The following is a 19,177-nucleotide window of genomic DNA, read 5'->3' on the forward strand; positions in this document are numbered from 1 at the left end:
TAACACACTAAATGCTTCTTATGTGAGAGTTAATGACTTTGAATTCATGTTTTCCATTATAGATTCAGAAGCTAAATTAGTATATTGTCTTTTTCAGTTTAGTGGATAATTATCAAAGACTATATTAAACTCAATAAAAATCTTTGCGGCTTATTATTTTGGAGGTGTTCTGTATTATAAATCCTAGGTGGTAAAAGTCACTGGGATTATGAATGAAATCTCCACGAAGACTTTATAAGAATATTTTCTAGCAAACAGCTATGTCCTTGGAATACGCACTGAGTATCAGTGACTTTGTTGGTTTATGAGAATCTTACATCAAATAATACATTCTTTTAATGAACTAGAAATTAGAAATCTCAACAAAAATAGTCATTTCTGACCAAACAAGGGACATAGAGATCAAAATTAACCCAGTAAGATAAATATATGTGACTGGAACTACATTATCAGAATAAGTAGTTGAGGGGAAAAGTAGTTTGTCATTGCGTAGGTTGTCATTTTGCTGAAATAATGCAAGGTGATGAATTTAGCTGCTCATCTCTCTCACATAGCATTAACTACATTTATTGGCATTGCATTAATACAATTTTGTGTACTTTACAGTAGTTCTCCAAATTACAACATCAAAAAAATTTCCTGGGGTTTGTTTTGGAGAGCAAGCTGGAAATGTATGCTTTTAAAAAATACCACAAGTTGTTTTTATACTAAAGAATATGTGGAAAACTCTTCACTAATCTTTTGATGCAATTAATTCTTAATTTGAATGGAAATAATTGTCAATTAACTTATTTAACTAATTTGATATTTGTGTATTTATTTTCACAACCAATGCTTTTGGTCATTTTATTTAATTTTGTTTTTTTCCTTTATAAAGAAAAACAGAATTGACACCAGAACAGCATTCTTTTAGAAGGAAAGTGTGTTTTTAATTGACACTTAACTGCTGATTATCTTATTTTTCTGCTGCAGATCACACTATTTTCCAAGCCACATATTCCATGGCAGTGCTGGCTGACTTTTTTCTTGACTAATTCTCTTTTTCTTTACTTCTTGGGTTAATTGTCATTTGTAAAATTTTCAATCGTCTGGGTTTTCTTTTAATTATTAATTTTATAGTGAGTATGGATATAATAATTAAGGAGGAATTATTTAAAAGGGAAGACTCAGCTTATGGCAGCATTCTTCAAGTACAATGTTTAATTTTCCATTCCAAAGTGCATCAATATTTGGAATGACAAAACAACAAATTCTACATCTGTGTTTCTCAAAAAGTAGTTGGTGGGACTGTGCATTAGAATTACCTGGAAAGCTTACTGTCTATGTAAAGAAATGTTGGGCACCATTCCCGTCCTACTGGGGTTAAACCTGAGTTTCGATTTTTTAACATGTTTTTGGTCCTGGGAATTGAACCTAGCATCTTATGCATGGTAAGCATGCACTCTACCACCTACAAGGACCCCCAATTTAAATTTCCATTTTTAAAAAGAATAAACTTTGAGACCCACTTGTTTAGCTCCTACAGGTTTCAGTTCTGGTTGTCTTCTAGAATTACCTGGAATGTTCACTAAGGAAATACTAATAAGACTAATGTGGTGGTGCATGCCTATAATCCCAGCACTGGGGAGGCTAACGCCAAGGATCACTGGGAATTCCAGGACAGGATGGGCTACATAGCGAATTCAAGGCCAGCCTGAACTATACAGGGAAACCTTGTCTCAAAAAAGAAAGGAAAAAATAAAGAAAGAAAGGAGAAGAGTAACATGGGGCAAATTCTAGACTAATTAGTTACATTTGAATCTCTGGAATTTGGGGACATTTTAAATCTTCTCAGGGGCTTCTAACCACACCCAGGATTTCAAACTATTACTAATAGAGGGATGCTAGGAAAGAATTATTTCACACCTGACAAAATCTTTATGTCATGATATCAAACACGCCAAAATCATTTTTTCTCTTTTAGATTACAATATTTTGTAACCAATTTCCTATTTTATACTAGAAAATTATGCTGAAAAAAGGTTCTCTGTCAGCCTGATACCACCTAAGAAAGAATTTAAATTCAGAGGTTAGATTTTCTACAGTTCCTTTTTGCTAAGAACAATAGAATTAGAACATTTCATTGCTTACTTTAAACCAGTTACTGATTTTTTGTAATCTTAAAATTCTCCTTATTATTTAAGTAGACTTTTGGGATGTTCTTCTCTTCTGTTTTGGGAATGTTTTACCTATTTTAAATGTTTCTTTATTTTTTCCTCTTTTTTTTGCCAAAATGTAAAAAAATTAACTAATTTAGTGTTTTTTCCTTAAACCCATCATTCACAATCTTAATGACCTTTCTTATGGCTCCTTTCTTAGATTGCTATTTATCTATGTTTTAATTTAAATCATATATGCATATATCTTTCTATCATATAAGCAAAAACTATAAACAGTATCCATAAATTCTTAAATTTGATGTTCTACCTATCATTTTTACATTTTCTAAAGGCTTGATAAATTCTAGATGAGATGTATAACTGTTCAAGTAAAAATCTCCCTCTGTGTAGAATGAAAAGACAATTGACATCAAAATTTCTAATTTGGGCAAATAATTTGCCAATCTATTGGTCAAATTGAGATTTTTTTATTCTCCAGAACCTTACCCTACCCTCCTACATGCAAAACAGGATTCTGAGTTACCTATATTACATTATTTTGAACATTAAACCTTGACTGAAGAAATATGTACAAGATTAATTGAGGAATTAGATTGAATAACTCTTGAAGAACTTGTATAACTACTAAAATTCTCACAACAGTAAGTGATTGGATCATTATAGTACTATAATTATCTGAATATTTGTCTCATAATATGTTTCTGTTTAGGAATTAAATGTAGATCTGATATTAATTAGGAATTTTCTAGTAATAAGATGTTCCATTAGTGTAAATCTTTTACCAATCTGTCAATAATGAATGTAATTGAAAATTCCTGAGAATTTATGAGAATATATTTAACTATAGAGGTTTTTCTTGATATTTTGAACAATGTGTCATGTTCTATGATGCACAGTATTAAATATACTGTAGAAATTACACATTGAGTTATAATCCTTATAATATTTTCTTTCTTAACAGAGGTTATTTTTGTCCATTTAAAAACCCTACTGAAGTAGAAATGACTTTATGAACTTTTAAATATATTGATAACTTTGAAATCTCACCTAATATAACCTTATAGGGTTTTAAAAATTATTACTATTATTAAATTTTCATAATGATTAATCTGCTTCATCTTTAATAAGTATTCTTTAAAAGGCTGCCCTCTTAAGATATGAATTCTGCTTTAATAGCCAATTCATTCTAAGAGGCTTATTGTTATTCCCTTGTTATGCTTGTGATGGAAAGATTTACCACCATTTCCTTCCCCCCAAAAATAAATAATAAGGTTATTTATCTTAAACTTAAAATAAAAAGTAAGGCCAAAATAATTTCCTTTTAAGAATGACTGAGCACTACAAGTACATGCAGACAGAGTAGAAAAACAAGATGATTAAAGATCTCGGTCACTTTAAAATATTACCTGAGGGGATTATATTTTAAGGTTATTATGTGAGTAGGACTTTAAAAAGAAAGGACTAAAATGCCTGGAGAGTAAGAAATAAAAAACAGAAACAGCAAAGAAGGATTCACATGCTATCATTCCTTTCATTTCTCTTTTTCAAATAATTCTATGAAGAAAATATGTGGAATTTAACATTGAAAAGATCATTAATGTGATAATGACTTTCAAGTCATTGAAGCAGTGATTCAAACCTCTCCATAATCCAGCAGTAATGAACAAAGTGGGATTATAAATGGACTTCTTAAAAAAGTAATCTTTCTTTTTCTTTCTTTCTTTCTTTCACAGCCAGCTAGGCATTTATTAAGTCTCTTTCTTCACAGCCACAATAGGAATTAGGCCTAGAATTATAACCTTATATAGACATAAACAGAGAGGGAAGGAAAAGTATAACAAAAGTTATCGAATTAACAAACGTACTTACATATGTTCCAACAACACATTATTTAATTTATTTTCATCTATGATCAGGTAGAAATCAGAAGAAACATTTTTAGCTTAATAAATAATTTAATTTCTTGAATTTCTATGTAACATATAAATTTATTTTTACAGGATATATAGAGAGCATACTCATAGAGAGCAACAGACTTATGAAACAACTATAAAACACAAATTATAATTCGAGTTTAAAATTTCTCATTTTCACACTTGTATTTGTCTATTTTCCTATCGCTAGTCAAAGCAAGACCAAATATATAATTGTAAGTATTATAAGAAATAAAGGAGCGCCTCCATCACCTAAGCATGAGTTACATACATTCTAGATTGTACAAAATTAAAGGAGGGTAAGCAAAACTAAAGGGAAACACTATGTAAAATGCACTTTTGTACGGACTGTTGAAAACATCTGAGAGTGTCTTGAGTTTAAAATACGAGTTGAACACCAGCAGAGGAAAATGACTAAGTCCACTTTCCTGTTTGGGTTCCTTCAAAATCTGAAAATGTAAAAGATTTTGTAATTCAATAGTAGATTATATGAACATACCTCCACTACTTTGGCGGAAAAAATACACTGAGGAGTCTAGTTAACAGGAGTATATACTTCAAGGAATACAGACAACTGCCCCTGTATCCTAATATTAAGGTATCTTCTTCCCAATTGAGAATTAATCTAAAACACATGTGATCACCCAAAATTTAATTGCTCATTGACTAGTAAAGATAGATCCAAATTACTTTGCCACATATTCATGCACTATGTAATAATGTCATTTCACATTAAATCTTTTTTAAAATGACACAGCATGCCCTTCGAAACTTAATGTTATATAGAATACGAAGATTTAAATTTATACAACATCGATTATTACATGTAGTACTCTGACGACCATGTGCAGTTTTTCAGATTCTGCTCATTTAGTAGTGGAAGTAACATAATGTAATGATTTTTAGGGTGATTGCTTTTGTGAGAAAGAGAATGTTTTTCAGACTTATGGTCCCCAGGAGATGCATCAATAGGGATAGTAAATGGTAGGGAAATAAAAAGATTTTACTTACTTTAATGAAGAATTGAGAAACATGAGTTTGTTAGTGGACCCAGAGGCTATTTGAAGGAAAATTTACTATTGAGAAGAATAATCTACTATTGAGGAGATGGAATTTGTACACACATTTATAGTATATATGTATATATATATATGTATGTAGTATAGATGTACAGTGGGTGTGTGTGGGTGTGTGTGTGTGTGTGATGGAGAAGTGTTTTGTGCTCTCAGCATGGAATTGAGAAATGACACTCATGGAAGACTGGAGTTGAGTTCCTTCTTTTTAGTTTGGGCATTTTCTATGGATGTGACTGAGCTTTGATGATGATGCACATAAAATTTTGATTACGATTAACTCTCATCATCTTTATCCTTCTCTCTATTCAAATTTAGTTAGATTTCACAACTCCTTGTGACAGGATCTCAATTTCTCAACACGGCATAAACTTTCATTTTACTAGCAATCACAAGTAAAAGCTAAAACTTTAAATAATCACAACCTCACTTTAGTTCATTCTCAAAATTCTCTACATTGTTCCAGACTTATTATACTTCATGAAACTGGAAAAACTTAATTGCTGAAAGTCAAATATATAATTGATCCTAAATTCTTGCATAAGAAAAGCAGGTCCTTTTCAGAAAATCACATCGAATCTTTGTTTCTTCTCTTCCTATACTGTGTTATTTCTTAGTTTTGTTGTAGGAAACACGAGTAAACACAAATCATAAGAAGTCTAATAAAATAGCACATCACTGACAAATTACTTGATTTTGCTTTCCCTCTATATTATATTTTGAATGAGTAAAAAAATGAGTAGACTACTCCAATGATAATCAACAATTCTCATTTGTCTAAGCATGAATGATTTGATCTAATATAAAATTTTTCTTCAGGATAAAATAGGTCTTCCACAGAGTCAGGCCATTTTGGAAGAAGAACTGCTTATGGTAGAAGAACAATAATCACCCCCAGAATTTTCATGAATGAAAACAGGGTATGAGACACAACAATGCCTGAAAGATTTGTGGGTTATTTGAATATCAGTTTATGATAATATCTTCTAAATCCAAGTATTTGGATATAGAGTATCTTGTGATCCACACCCAGGAAAACTGGTTTACACACATTATAATTTTGTCTGGAGTTTCAAGAACTTATTTTCCTTAATCTTGTTTATGGATTTGACTGTTGGTTACTTACTTGGTTCAGGTAAAGTGGGAAGAATTCATAGTAAGGAGAGGAATAGCCTCTGGTTCCACTGACAATCTCCTTTTCAGGAGCTCAGTTGAATTATCATTTCTTTATCACAACCTTATGAATTGTTAGAAAATTTTTCCATTATAATGCATCTGTAAGTAACATTTCTAGCCTATTTAATAACACTTTATCTCTATTAATTAACTTTGTAAATAATAGGATTAATGGCCAATCAAGTTCAGATCAGAACAATAAAGGATTTTCTTCTTCCATCTCTGTGTATTTTCTTCCTGTCAGACACATCACTTGGAAGATGTTGATGGTATCCTTGAATTTCACATTTCTTCTCAGACTAATGATATCAACTAGAACTAATTTTAAAAGAAAGAAATTAAACATAAGTTTAAAAATACTTAATCCAAACAGAGAACTAGTGTATCATTCCAGAATCAGAAAATACTTCACAAAGGTATGAATGAGTGCTTTCCAAGAAATGGTGATCTTAGTTTACATAAATAGTATCCGAACAGTTAAAGATTATTCTAGGATAAACAAAACTTACTTAGATTTTAGGGGTTGTCTCTCAGTTAATTTTGCTCTTGTCATAAAATGCTTAATAATAATGAAACATGGAAGAAACCATCTTCTATATTTTTACTATTAAGTCAATAGGGCCCAAATACATACACTATGAAGAAAATAATCACAAAATGACTGACTGTTTCAACAATCAATCAGGTGCTTAGCTTAGAAATATAGAACGTTAAGATCTCTAACTCATGTTTTGGGTTTATTTCATAGAACTGATCTAAACTTAAATCAGCTGGCTATACAAAATACAAATATCTTCTCTGCTCATGGAAGACCTAAGGAATTCAATTTAAATTCATATTAAATAATCCAATATTTGAGCATCAAAGTAAAGTGTAGGACACTCAGAAGCAGCTAGTTGAGATTACACTGAAGAACTGGATGGACATTCGAATCCATAATGTATCATTCAGAGCCCAAGCAGCGATTGATGAATTAACAGGAAATACCAAACATCACACATCTCCAAGTCTGGAAGTCCATTCCCTCCCCCAGCTTGGCTAACATATTCACAATTTCAACTGTGTTTTTACAAACTAGAATATTGTTATCCCCAGAACCCCACCGGAAAAAAAAAGAGAAAGATGAAACCTAAACACTAGGGGAAATGCATTTTTTTCTCATTTTATTGTGAGTTCCAACAGAACTTTTGTTAAACATAGAGCACGTGAAGACATGACAGTTTCCTTTGTTTGTTCTCATATGGAGCTGATAGAGGAATACTTGGGAGGAATGTTCCTAAAGCCATAGATAGCTTGTTTTGCATTTATTTCATTTTTAAAATATGACAAAGCATTAGAGGAAAAAAAGTTTCTTAAATTGTGAGAATATCAAATATTACCCATCAATCCCTGAATCATGCTATTCAAAGTGCTTAAATCTACACTAAAAATAGAACGAAAAATGTACTCCCAATGCAGCTAAATTAACACCTATGGATGCCTAAAATATGACTGTGGTCTGATTACTTCCTCTACATTTATTCCACACTTCCATCGTGCACTTAAGAAGAAAAATAAGAAAATAAAACCCAAAAACATAAACCAGGCCATTGCCACGTTTCCACATTTCTGAGTACTGGGGGAGTTTGGTATCCAGTCCAATGAGGTTCACTGCCACCAGTCCCTGACAGGTGTCCATAGTACAAAGTAAACAACGGCCTTCTCAGTTTCTAAAAATAACCCAATGTTTAAAGCTGACCTTAAAGTTTTACACGACCTTGCAGCTTCACTTCTGCTTTGCAAAAATACGACACAGATCCAAGGGGAGCACAGGAATAAAGACAGATTGTAGAGAAAGACTCAGGCAAGTTGTCAGGGAAGTAAAGACTTTTAAGCCAATAAAAATTAATGTACATCCCAAGGCTCCTTTACCTTGTCCCACAGATACCGAAACCTTTTCATTGTAACAAAATGCTTATACTCATTTCTCAGATATTTGCATTTCTATCTTATCCCCCCAGTGACCTTTATTGAAGATTACACCTTTCCTTTTTGTGGCCAACTCACACCTTAGCACTGGAGCAGTATTGTAGAATTGTTTTCTTGTTATATGGCGGTAGGAATAAAGCAAACACACAATAGTCACTACACGAACCCACAGGTGATGACTGTGATGGAAGTTCCTACAATGAATCATTAAAGTGATGAATAAGTTCTACTATCAGTATTTTTGTCACATTTTTAAACTAAAAGCTACATAGGTAATATTTCCTTTTAAAAACTCTGTCCTTCCCAGGTTCCTTTGTTATTGATTTTGTATTGTTCTTATCATGTATATGAATTAGCTGCTTATGTCATTGTTTTCAAACATAAAGCTACATGGTAAGTGATGGAAGTCCTGGGAGCATCAGCTTTCTCTTTCTGAAAGATAGAATCATATAGTTAAAAAATTAATTCTTTATACAGTAAAATTAACTACTTTAAATGCTTTCTGATCTAATTTTAAAACTATTTTGCGTAAATAATATTTGTTTTGAAAATGCTGATCTCTGTTGGTATTCATATGTTTGACCTCCTGAGTTCTTATTTAAACACCTTGATATTAATAAGTGTTGCTTATGTGCACAGACTGAACAAAACACCTAATTCTGAATGTAGCCTTAAAAATTAAATACAAGCGAGTTAACATTTAAATACAAGGGGACTCCACAATAAGTTTCACAGATTTTCTCTGACTCTTTAGAAAATAACATTTCGTATAATACAAGGTGACACAACATATTTGATAACACATCCTATTCTTCCTTTGCTTTGGAAGCCTTCCACTTAAAATTCTTTTCACTTTCCTTGATTCACCCTTTTGAGTTAACTTGCCTGGTATTTGCACATAATCTCATTTGCAGAAAAATTATAGAGGGAAAAGAGGAAGTAGAATATTAAACAAAAATAGCCACAAACACATTCATGCCTTTCCAGGAAGTGATCAAATATAGGGCTTGATTTTTTTTTGTTGTTTTTTTTTTCTCTTTTTTTTGTTTTTTTGTTTGTTTTGTTTTGTTGTTTTATATATATTCATATATATATATATATATATATAAGGATACATCAACTCATTTGAAAAACAGAAATAACACTCTCCCCATTTTCGTGCCCTTGATCTTCTTTTCTTAGCACATTTTAGTGGTCACTGTCAGGTGACTAGCACACCTTTGGGTCTAGAGTGTATTCTGAACAGCAGTGAATTAAATGTTAAGACAGTTAGACCCACCCCCACCCCTCTGCAGAGTTTACACATCATGCTGCCATTAGAAGGGTAGAGGTGGGAATGAAGTGGGACAAGGAAGATTCAGGGCTCTGCCTGGCGGGGCCCTCCTATGAACAAATGTTCTTCTTTCTTTCTCTCTCTCTCTCTCTCTCTCTCTCTCTTTTTCTCTCTCTCTCTCTTTCTTTCTCATTCTTGTTTTGCAAATGGCAATGCTGGCGGCCGTTGCACTGCTTTCTGTAGGCTGATGTGGCCGGGCAGATCCTAGGCAGAACCCGAGAGAGGATCCGGTGCTCCTTGTCCCATCAGATAGGGTTGTCCAAGCACCCCAAGGAAATGTTAAAAGCAAAATAAAAAATTTAAAAAAGGAAATAAAAACCCATTCTAAAACTAAACTAATGAAGCCAAAAAAAAAAGAGTTTTCTATCTACACATCAAGTCTCTTCTTTAAAAAAAATGTAAATTTACAAATTCCAATAACATATAAAACAAAGTCAAAAAAAGGAATGGTAAGAGACATGGTAAAACAGGAAGACACTGATGCTACAAAGAAATTCCAAAAAACATATGTACAAGACCCTGTTTTTCCTCGTGTTCTAGAGATTGTAATGCGTGTTTTTAACAGCAGCAGTCGAGGATTTAGTTCCAGGCACTGGACTGCAGATTCCACTCTAACTCCCAGGGAAGGGATGTCCCTTGCTTTTCTGTCACCATATCACACTGGATATACTGGTCTCCCTTGGCAACAGTGGCAGGATGGCACTGTTTGTGTGGGCCTCATCTGGATTCTGCTCTCTGCTCGATTTTGTCTGTGGCCGCTGCCCGTTGATGAGTGTCATAGGGATGTTACAGTAGGTATGCTGATTTCCTATGGAGGTAAGAGGCAGGGTGCCGGTAGGAGGTACATCGTACTCATAGCTTCGGTAGTAGTGTTTCTGACGCATTTGTGAATGGTACGTGTTGTGAAAGGTAGAACGGAGATCTGGATGGGCAGTGGCTAAAGCGGTGGAGGTGGCCGCAGCCATGGAAATGGCCGAGACAGTCTGCAGTTCCCCGAAAGGCCCCTGCTCACTGACGTCTAAAGCCTGCTCGTGTGTAATGGGTTCTATCCTCTTAAAAGGCATTTCATACTGTAAACGTTTCCAGAACTTAGAGTTCAACTTGTTGGATTTTGGTCCGTGCCATTTAATAACCGTCAGGAGCTTGATGGTGTGCTTGAGGGCCTCCACCTCCTGGTAGTTCATAATGCCTCGGAGCTCAGTGCATTCGATTAATATTACTTTAATCTCTCCAGTCACAAGCATGTTTCGAAGTCTGGTCTCCAGTTCAAAGATGCTCCAGCCTCTTCTAACCACGTAATTTGGAGTCATGACAATAATCAGCCTCTTGCTTTGATCTACGCATCTTGCCACATCTTCAATGTATGCTACAAAGAAAAAAGAATGTATCAGAATGAGTGAAAGCCCCTGTAGATTCTCTCACACATCAAATGACAGTTTCCCTTTGTTGAGTAATACTTTGAGAACATGAAAACAGGCATTGATCACTTTCAATAGACTGTGGGCCTTGCTTTTCCTAATGTTAGAAATACTTCCCCCAAGTACAAATATCTCATTTGATTCCGTTATGTGTCAAGTTTCATGGAATGAGATGCTTTATGGAATAATGAAGCATCTTCTCTGGAGTATTGACAAATTTCATATAAACACACAAAAACATCTTCTTGTGAAACTAAGGATAACAATTTTAAAAGTATAGAACCCCAAATTAAAATTTTATGTAAAACATGAAGACAACACAGACACACAAATATGCAAATATATATGGCAATTAAAACTTTGCCTTACTTCCAGTTGGGATTAAATCTCTATCTGGTATAAACAACTTGTATCCATAATGCTTTTCAAGCATATCAGGGAGAATTTCAAGGGCAAAACGTTCTTCTTCCCCCGTCTCTTGATTCCACTGGTCAGGATCCACTTTGGTATATGATAAGTAGGCATCGTAATCTTTATTGTCTGTTTAAAAATATTACAGAGTAGAGTTGAGTTCATTATTTTTAAAGAAAACAAGAGGATATGAAAACTTTCATGTTTTACTTCATGAACATTTTTAAATGGGTCATTTCTGGGAGACAAAACAGAGACCTTTATTACTTTGAATCTTATGTTCAATAATGCCAAATATTTCAGAAGTAGCTGGAAAGTATAAAGGGGTCACATTTTCTTTTTTGTTGCTATGAAAATAGTAGGAAAAAAATCAGGGATGAGAGTCATGATGGCGGGAGGAGCAGTTGAGGAGTAGAGAATGTACTTAGCATGTTCAAGGCCCGGTGCCATCCTTAGCAATGCAAAAACAAAACAAAAAGTAATAAAATACTGACTTCTACCATTTTGATTCACACAGATCATAAGGAATCGTTACTCTTTCTAAACATCACATGTTTGGACAGTAATATACTCTTACTGCAGATAGTAAATTCAACCAATCCTGTCTTTGGCCATTTACTTGTTTGCTGTTGTTTGTTGTTGTTAGGAGAAAAAAGAGAGAAAACTGCATTTAGTTTGATGATGCAAAAAGGATTTTTTTGAGAGAGAGAGAAAGAGAGAGGGAAGGAGGGAGGGAGGGGATCCCACTAAGTTCCCAAGCCTGACCTCAAATTCTTGAGCTCAAGGGATCCTCCTGCCTCAGCATTTCAAGTACTTGATATTACAAGTACATGCCGCTACACCCAGTTCTCTCATTTTATAGAGATTAATAGGCAGCCATGTCACAGACTTTTATGTTCTTGGACCCTATGAAGCCATCCTTACTTTTTAATTTTATACAGGGTTGCTCTTAACCAGAGAGGCTGGAACTCCTGGGCTCAAGGGATCTTCCTGCCTCAGCCTCCCATGTAGCTGGGACTACAGGCATGTTCTACTGAGCTTGGTTTGAGAAATATATATATATATATTTTGGTGCCAGGGATTGAACTCAGGTCCTTGCGCTTGTGAAGCAGGCAGCGGAACCACTGAGCTATATCCCCAGCCCCGAGAAATATTTTTAAATTGTGTGTACTGTGCTGCCTTTAAGTTGGGGAGAGAATAAAACTCAACTTGGAGTGATTAATTTTTCACTAAGACTCAGTTCTTGAATTTGGGGTTTTGAAAATATTATTAAACCTGAATGAGTATATGAAACATGCTGTTTTAATAGTCTCTTTATTTCACACATAAAATAATGCCAAAATATTTCTCAGTATGATCTATTTGGTGATAAGAATCAAAAAGTCTAATATAAATGAAATAAACAGTTCTAAGATCTGATGTCTCTCTTTCCTCTTCACCCTGTTCACATGATAAATCTTCAAATATTTGAGGATTATTATCTTGTGTTCTCTTTATCATAACTTTTCCAACATAACTTCTCAAATTTCTTATTGGTTGTTTCTAAGAATAAAAAATCACTTATTTTCTGATCTCTTGTTTGTCATTTTCATATTTAGAACATGATATCAGGATTTATAGTTCAATTCTAAATACTGCCAATATGGTTAGCCTAACAATACTTATACATGTAGCTGTTTTCCACTGTGATCATCAATGTAATACTCAGTTATCAGATCAAGGTGAATTGAAACATTCATGGATTTTAGTATAGAATGAACTCAGCATTAAGTATAAAATCCATGAGGGTATAAAACATCAAAGATTGTGGAACATTTTTGACTGTTACTCTAAGTGACTTTGTGATACTTGTTTTGACTTTAGGGATACTAAAACTCACTTCCTGAGATCCATGTATATGCATTAATTCTAATAGTTTGATAATCCTGAGCCATATAGCAGACATTTTAGGGTTCTAACATTCAAGCGAAAACTGAGAAAACTGTTTAATGCCCCTAAAGTTAAAAGAGTTACTTAGGAAGCTAACAACTCCATTCTAGGAACGCTGGAAGAAAACCTTTACCTGTACAAGACTTTTTTAAAAAAGCAGTTTTCACAAAAAACAAATTTTAGAAGATAGTAATTATTTAAAATGTGTCATATTTTGGTGTTTCTTTTATCCTAAATCCAGGATACATTTGGAAATGTTATAAATAAAATCCAATTCTTACCAGAAATAATATTATATTGGCCATAGGAAGACTTTTTCATAGGTCAGCAGAGAGTTTATAATGGTACCATTTAATACTGTAAACATATTAGTACAGTAAGAAATCATAGAAAATAACACATGATAAAGTAGTATGCAATATAATTTAATATTTAATCATATTTAGTCCTTCAGTAGCTATTCATATGCAGTACCTATAGGACATTAAACTTAATTTACAATATTGGTCAGTGGCTTCCAGTCTAGTATAGATAGACAAATTAGTAGCCTATTTCCAGGGGATGACTGTGTTATTAAGAGTAGTATAGGGATCACAGGCTGAAAGGAAGACTCTGTAAGCCAGACTGTGTATTGTACTATTATTTTGTGTATGTAATATTTTCTTTCTGTGAGACTATTCTCTTCCAGTTTGCTTCCAAAGTACTACAAAGTGTTGAAGTGCCTAAAAATGTGCATTATGTAATAGCTAAATATTCTTTTTGTTTTTCATATTTTTAAGCTTAAAATATTTTAAAATGAGATCAACATAAACACTGGAACACTAACAGAAAATATACAAGAATGATAAGAGTTATCAACAGCTAGTTTCCCCATATTGGTAAATTCCATCCTTGTTTGCATGGCATTGGTTCTAGTTTCCGTTCCTCTTCTACATACACTTCTCTTGTGACCCATAAATGTTATTATGCAAGATGTTTTCTGTGGTACCCCTCATCTTTCTCTCAGCTCCCTTTCCCTTTAAAAAATGTCTTTCATTCCAATAGTGTCAATAATCACTTCTGTGTGGAAGCCTCTCAATTGATATGTCTAATCCTATTCCCTTTCTCCCACTTATATCTGTAATCTGGACCCCTTAATTTAGATTTTCTTGCATGCATTTCATGCTTAATACGCTTACAACATAACATGTGCTTTATCTCAAGCTCTGTTCTTCACTTTTTATTTCATTTTCATTTTTCATTTTAATAATAAAGCAATATCACTTCTTTAGTGTTCAAGCTTTAGATGCATATTTTAATTATCTATTTTATTTACCAATAATCCTAAAGATATTCATTGGTACAATTTCATTGTTCAAGCCCTACTCATTTCTCAACTGTTATAATTATATTGTACCTGGTCTTCACTTTCCATTTCTTTCTCCTTTTGGAGAATAGAGCCAAATTTACATTTCTAAATGTCACTAATGATCATGTTTTATGGTAGCTCAAAATTATCTATGACTGTTGATTTTTTTAATAAATAGAAGCTAGGCCAGGGATTTAGCTCAGTGGTTTTGCCACCTGCTGCGCAAGTGCAAGGACCCAAGTTCGATCCCTGGTATTAAAAATAAATAAATAAATAAATAAATAAATAAATAGAAGCTAAATCTGTCGTTCATTTTCCTCAAAGTTGAGGTTGATTTCCCTCATTGGAGGTGATCTCTTTTCCCATTTATTATATTGTGATGTTTATGCCTTATTTTTTCTCTCAGACTGCAAGACCTTTGTCTCACATATGTGAGTAGAGCTAAGTAAATGCTCAAAAATATATGCTGATGAAATGAATAAATGGCCTTTCATCTTGGGAAAATAAGATTCACATCCTATAAGTAGTTCTGAGAATTTTCTCAATACCTGGGACATTTCTCAGGGAAGATGGCTTTGAAGATGTAGACTCCATCCTGCACAGATTCCCTAAGTAATTATGAGGAACTATACAGTCAGAGTTTAGCAAGTTTCCTTTAGAATAGTCTTGAACTGTAGTTGCTCATCATGATTCAAAGAGAGACTATATAGTCCATGTCAGTGCCTCTAGGAATGTGGTTTTCAGCTTTGAGCACAAATCACAAGTATTTGGAGGACTTGGTAAAATATAAACTGCTAAGGCCCACCTCCAAAGTTTCTCATTCAGTATGCCTAGAAGAGGTTCTGAGAGTTTGCATTTATAGCAAGCTCCCAGGAGATGCTATTGCTGGTCCAGGAGCCACACCATTTTAGAACAGAGTAGAGGCATGCAGAGGTCTCAGCATTAAGCAACTGCAGTCAACTGCCCTATAATTGACTAGAGCACCATAAAAACTAAACCTCCCTCCCTCAGCTTCATAATAAATGGTCCAAATACTTACAGGATATATGCTCCAAACAAAATACCAGCAAATCCACATTTTTGTCAGTAAAAGCGTCCAGCTGCTCATGGTGACTCATGGCTGTGGTTCTAATACTAGGGAGTCCGAGGCAGGTGTGTTACTTGAACACAAGAATTTGAGGTCAGCCTGGGCAACATAGCAAGATACTGTCTAAAATAAAATGGACAGTGACAGACTTCTGTCTACACTAATAGATGAAGTAACTATATTAACATTAAAGGAACTTCAAGAATTGGTGCCATGACCTCAGTTCATTTTCTATCATATTATTTCATCTGGATTTTACAGCATTTAAGTTAATCTCCCAGTTAAAAATGAAGTACTTGGAAGCAGATTAGGCTGGTAGAGAATACTTTTGCAAGCATTTATAGCACCATTCTCAAATAAATGGGATGTGTGTTTGATACCTAGTTTCTATCTATCCCCCAAATCTGTCAGTGCAGTAATGGCTTAGGCATTTATTTACCACCAGGAGGAAACACATGATTTGACAGTACCAGACTGCAAATGCAGTGGCACATACCATAATAAATTCAGCAATGCTTTCTGACTGAAAATCATATGCATTCTCAGGTTTCTTCTTTTTTCCCAGTTTCTAATTGCATGTATATCTTGTATAATATCTCTTAGATTGATTTTGCTATCTAGCTATCTGCAAACACATGTATTGATAAATCTTAATATTTATGTGTTTTGTGCAATCAATGAAATTTTTAAAAAGTCGACTTTTTATGACTATAGAGAAATAAAATTATACTAATATTTGCAAAGGACTGAGCTATGACCATTTAAATTCAACTTTGGTTTATAAAGAGCTTAAAAGTAGCCATAGGTAGGGCTGGGGATTTAGCTCAGTGGTTCTGCTGCCTGCCTTCCAAATGCAAGGTCCCGAGTTTGATCCCGGGTAGAAAAAAAAAAAGTAGCCATAGGTTGTACAAGAATCTATTTTTCCATAATTTCAGCCACAGCTATAATGCTGATCACTGTAGACATGGAAAACAGCTGGTAGATACTCTATAATAATTCTTCATAGCCTCAAATATAATCATTAAATTACACTTCCCATGACTTACAAGAGATTCTGGCTGAGATGCCTCACCAAAATAAGCAAATTAATAAAGAAAAACCAGAAAACTGAAAAACTCAAAATCAAATTAATCAACCAATTATTATTTCAAGTATTACTTGAAGTCAAATAACATATCCAGCATTGACCCAAATAGCTACTGACTTTACTGTTTTATAAAAAATATATATATATATATATATTTTTTGGTACCGGGGATCGAACTCAGGTCCTTGCGCTTGCGCAGCGGCGGAGAAACCACTGAGCTAAATCCCCGGCCCTATAAAAAATATTTTGAAAGAAAGAAAGGAAATTTAGACCCTACAGGGTTAAGAAATAAGAACACAAATTTGAAATATTTTTGAGAAGGCCAAGCACAGTTAATAATTACAAAGTAAAAATATTAAAATTATATATATATATTTAATGCTTATTTATGCAAATATTTATGGACATCTTTAGTACAAATTGCCGTGGTGGGCAGGCAGGAGAGGTGGTTGAAACAGGAAGATCACTTGAGCTCAAGAGTTCAAGTTCAGCCTGTGCGACACAGCAAGATTTTGTGTCAAAATTTTTTAAATAGTATTAAGAAATATTAATGGGAGATGGCAAAAATGAAACTGTATCGGGGATTAAAAAGACTTTAGATAGACCAAAACATGAATCTTTCTCTTTAACATGGGGCAAAGTATTAGCTTCAATGCTCTCTAAGAAGATTGAGAAGCCAAGAAATTTTTTTTTAGAACAATACAGTTCTATAAACAACAACAGAAAATGTAAGTTGACAACTCCTTTTTCAATATGAAGATGATGATTATATTGGATCTGGACTAGGAAAGAGACTTGGTTACAATGGAAATGCTTTTAGACTGACATCCAGGTCTTTGGTAGTGTTTAACCTTTACAAATCTATTGAACAGTTGTCAGATGTTATTGGCAGCTGGCCATTTCTCTTTTTTTAACTCAAATATTTATGAGTCACCTAAGTGAAATTGACTAGTGACAGAGTTCATCATTCAGCAAACAACAGTTTACCAAAGACTGGAGGAACAAAAGATGCATTGTGAATTTCATCTTAAAAGGTGATATTGTATGTTTAAGCCCTGCACATTTTCTCAGAAGATTGTAATAATTAGAAATGATCATTTATATTATTTGAATAGTTTTCAAAAATATGTCACATTTCTACCTCATGAATCATATTTGACTTCATATGCTTTCTTATATTTCTAAGATATGATTTTTCAAAAAATCTCTACAGAGATAAACCATAAATATTTGCACGAACAAGTATTAAATATATATATATATAATCTTAAAATTTTTACTTTGAAGTTATTAAATCAATCTCTCTCCCTCTGTCTGCTGGGGGCCGAACTGGAATCATTCTTGTATTAGGCAAGCATTCTACCAATTTCACTCACTTTTAATTTTAATTCTGTCACGATAACTTCTGGCAATTGTATTTGTTTTGTTTTGCTTTGTATTTTTGTTTTTGTTTTTTGAGACAGGGTCTCTCTATGTAGTTCAAACTAAGCTTGAGCTCTCTATGTAGCCTAGGCTGGCCTCAAACTCACAGTGATCCACTTGCCTCAACCTCCCAAGTGCTGGGATTACAGGCGTAATCCCAGTAATCCCACCATACCCAGATGGCAATTGTATTATAAAATAAAGCTGTTTGAGAGTCACAGTATGGAATTTTACACTGTTGCTCAACTTTACTTTTTTGCCATTTGGTACTTTCCTGAATTATTTAAATCTATAATTTCTCAAACACTTAAATGTGACACTAGTTAATAATATATTTATGTCTTGATATAGTGAAAACAGCTGAGCTCAAAACATGACTGCCATACTTTTTATATAACTCACTTGGTATTATATATCCCATTCTATAAACTAACACCTCAGAGGAGGTCGTGTAACTCAGTGGTAGAGCAGTTGCCTGGTATGTGCAAGGTCCTAGGTTAAATCCCCAGCAACACCATAAAATAAAATAAAATAAATAGCACCTTCCTGAAGCAGTCTAGTGTAGTGATAAATGAGTCCCCATCAGATAGCAAAATGCCTGACCCCAAAGAGTTGTTCAATAGATACCAATTTCCTTCCCTTGTATCCTCAATAGAACAACAGGCAACATAGATGTCAGGAGTCTTAAGAGGGTAAGAGATAGCAGAGTAGTACAGAGACCACAGCATTTGGCATAAAATGGCTTGACTCCTACCACTCAAAAGTTTATGAATTTGAGCAAGCCGTTTACCAAAAAAACCTTATATGTCCCTCCTTCCGTAATTTGAAAGAT

At 33.8% G+C, this 19,177-nt stretch overlaps 1 protein-coding gene across 17 annotated transcripts in view; it reads right to left on the reverse strand.

Annotated features, from left to right (window-relative positions):
* Positions 1 to 8,416: 8,416 nt before the first annotated feature.
* Positions 8,417 to 19,177, reverse strand: part of Il1rapl1 (interleukin 1 receptor accessory protein like 1) — a 1,215,099-nt gene continuing 1,204,338 nt past the window's right edge. For all 17 annotated transcript variants that reach the window (XM_087193607.1, XM_087193605.1, XM_087193606.1 and 14 more), the window contains 2 exons: positions 11,431 to 11,601; positions 8,417 to 11,009 (listed from right to left, as the gene is read on the reverse strand). In XM_087193607.1, the coding sequence (XP_087049733.1) occupies positions 10,291 to 11,009; positions 11,431 to 11,601 (890 nt within the window). In that variant the 3' untranslated portion in view covers positions 8,417 to 10,290. The remainder of the gene's footprint in view (positions 11,010 to 11,430; positions 11,602 to 19,177) is intronic.

Source organism: Heterocephalus glaber, unplaced genomic scaffold (assembly GCF_053883595.1).
Source record: "Heterocephalus glaber isolate CG9 unplaced genomic scaffold, H.glaber_assembly_v1.0 deba00001594, whole genome shotgun sequence".
In the NCBI taxonomy this organism is placed as follows: domain Eukaryota; kingdom Metazoa; phylum Chordata; class Mammalia; order Rodentia; family Bathyergidae; genus Heterocephalus; species Heterocephalus glaber.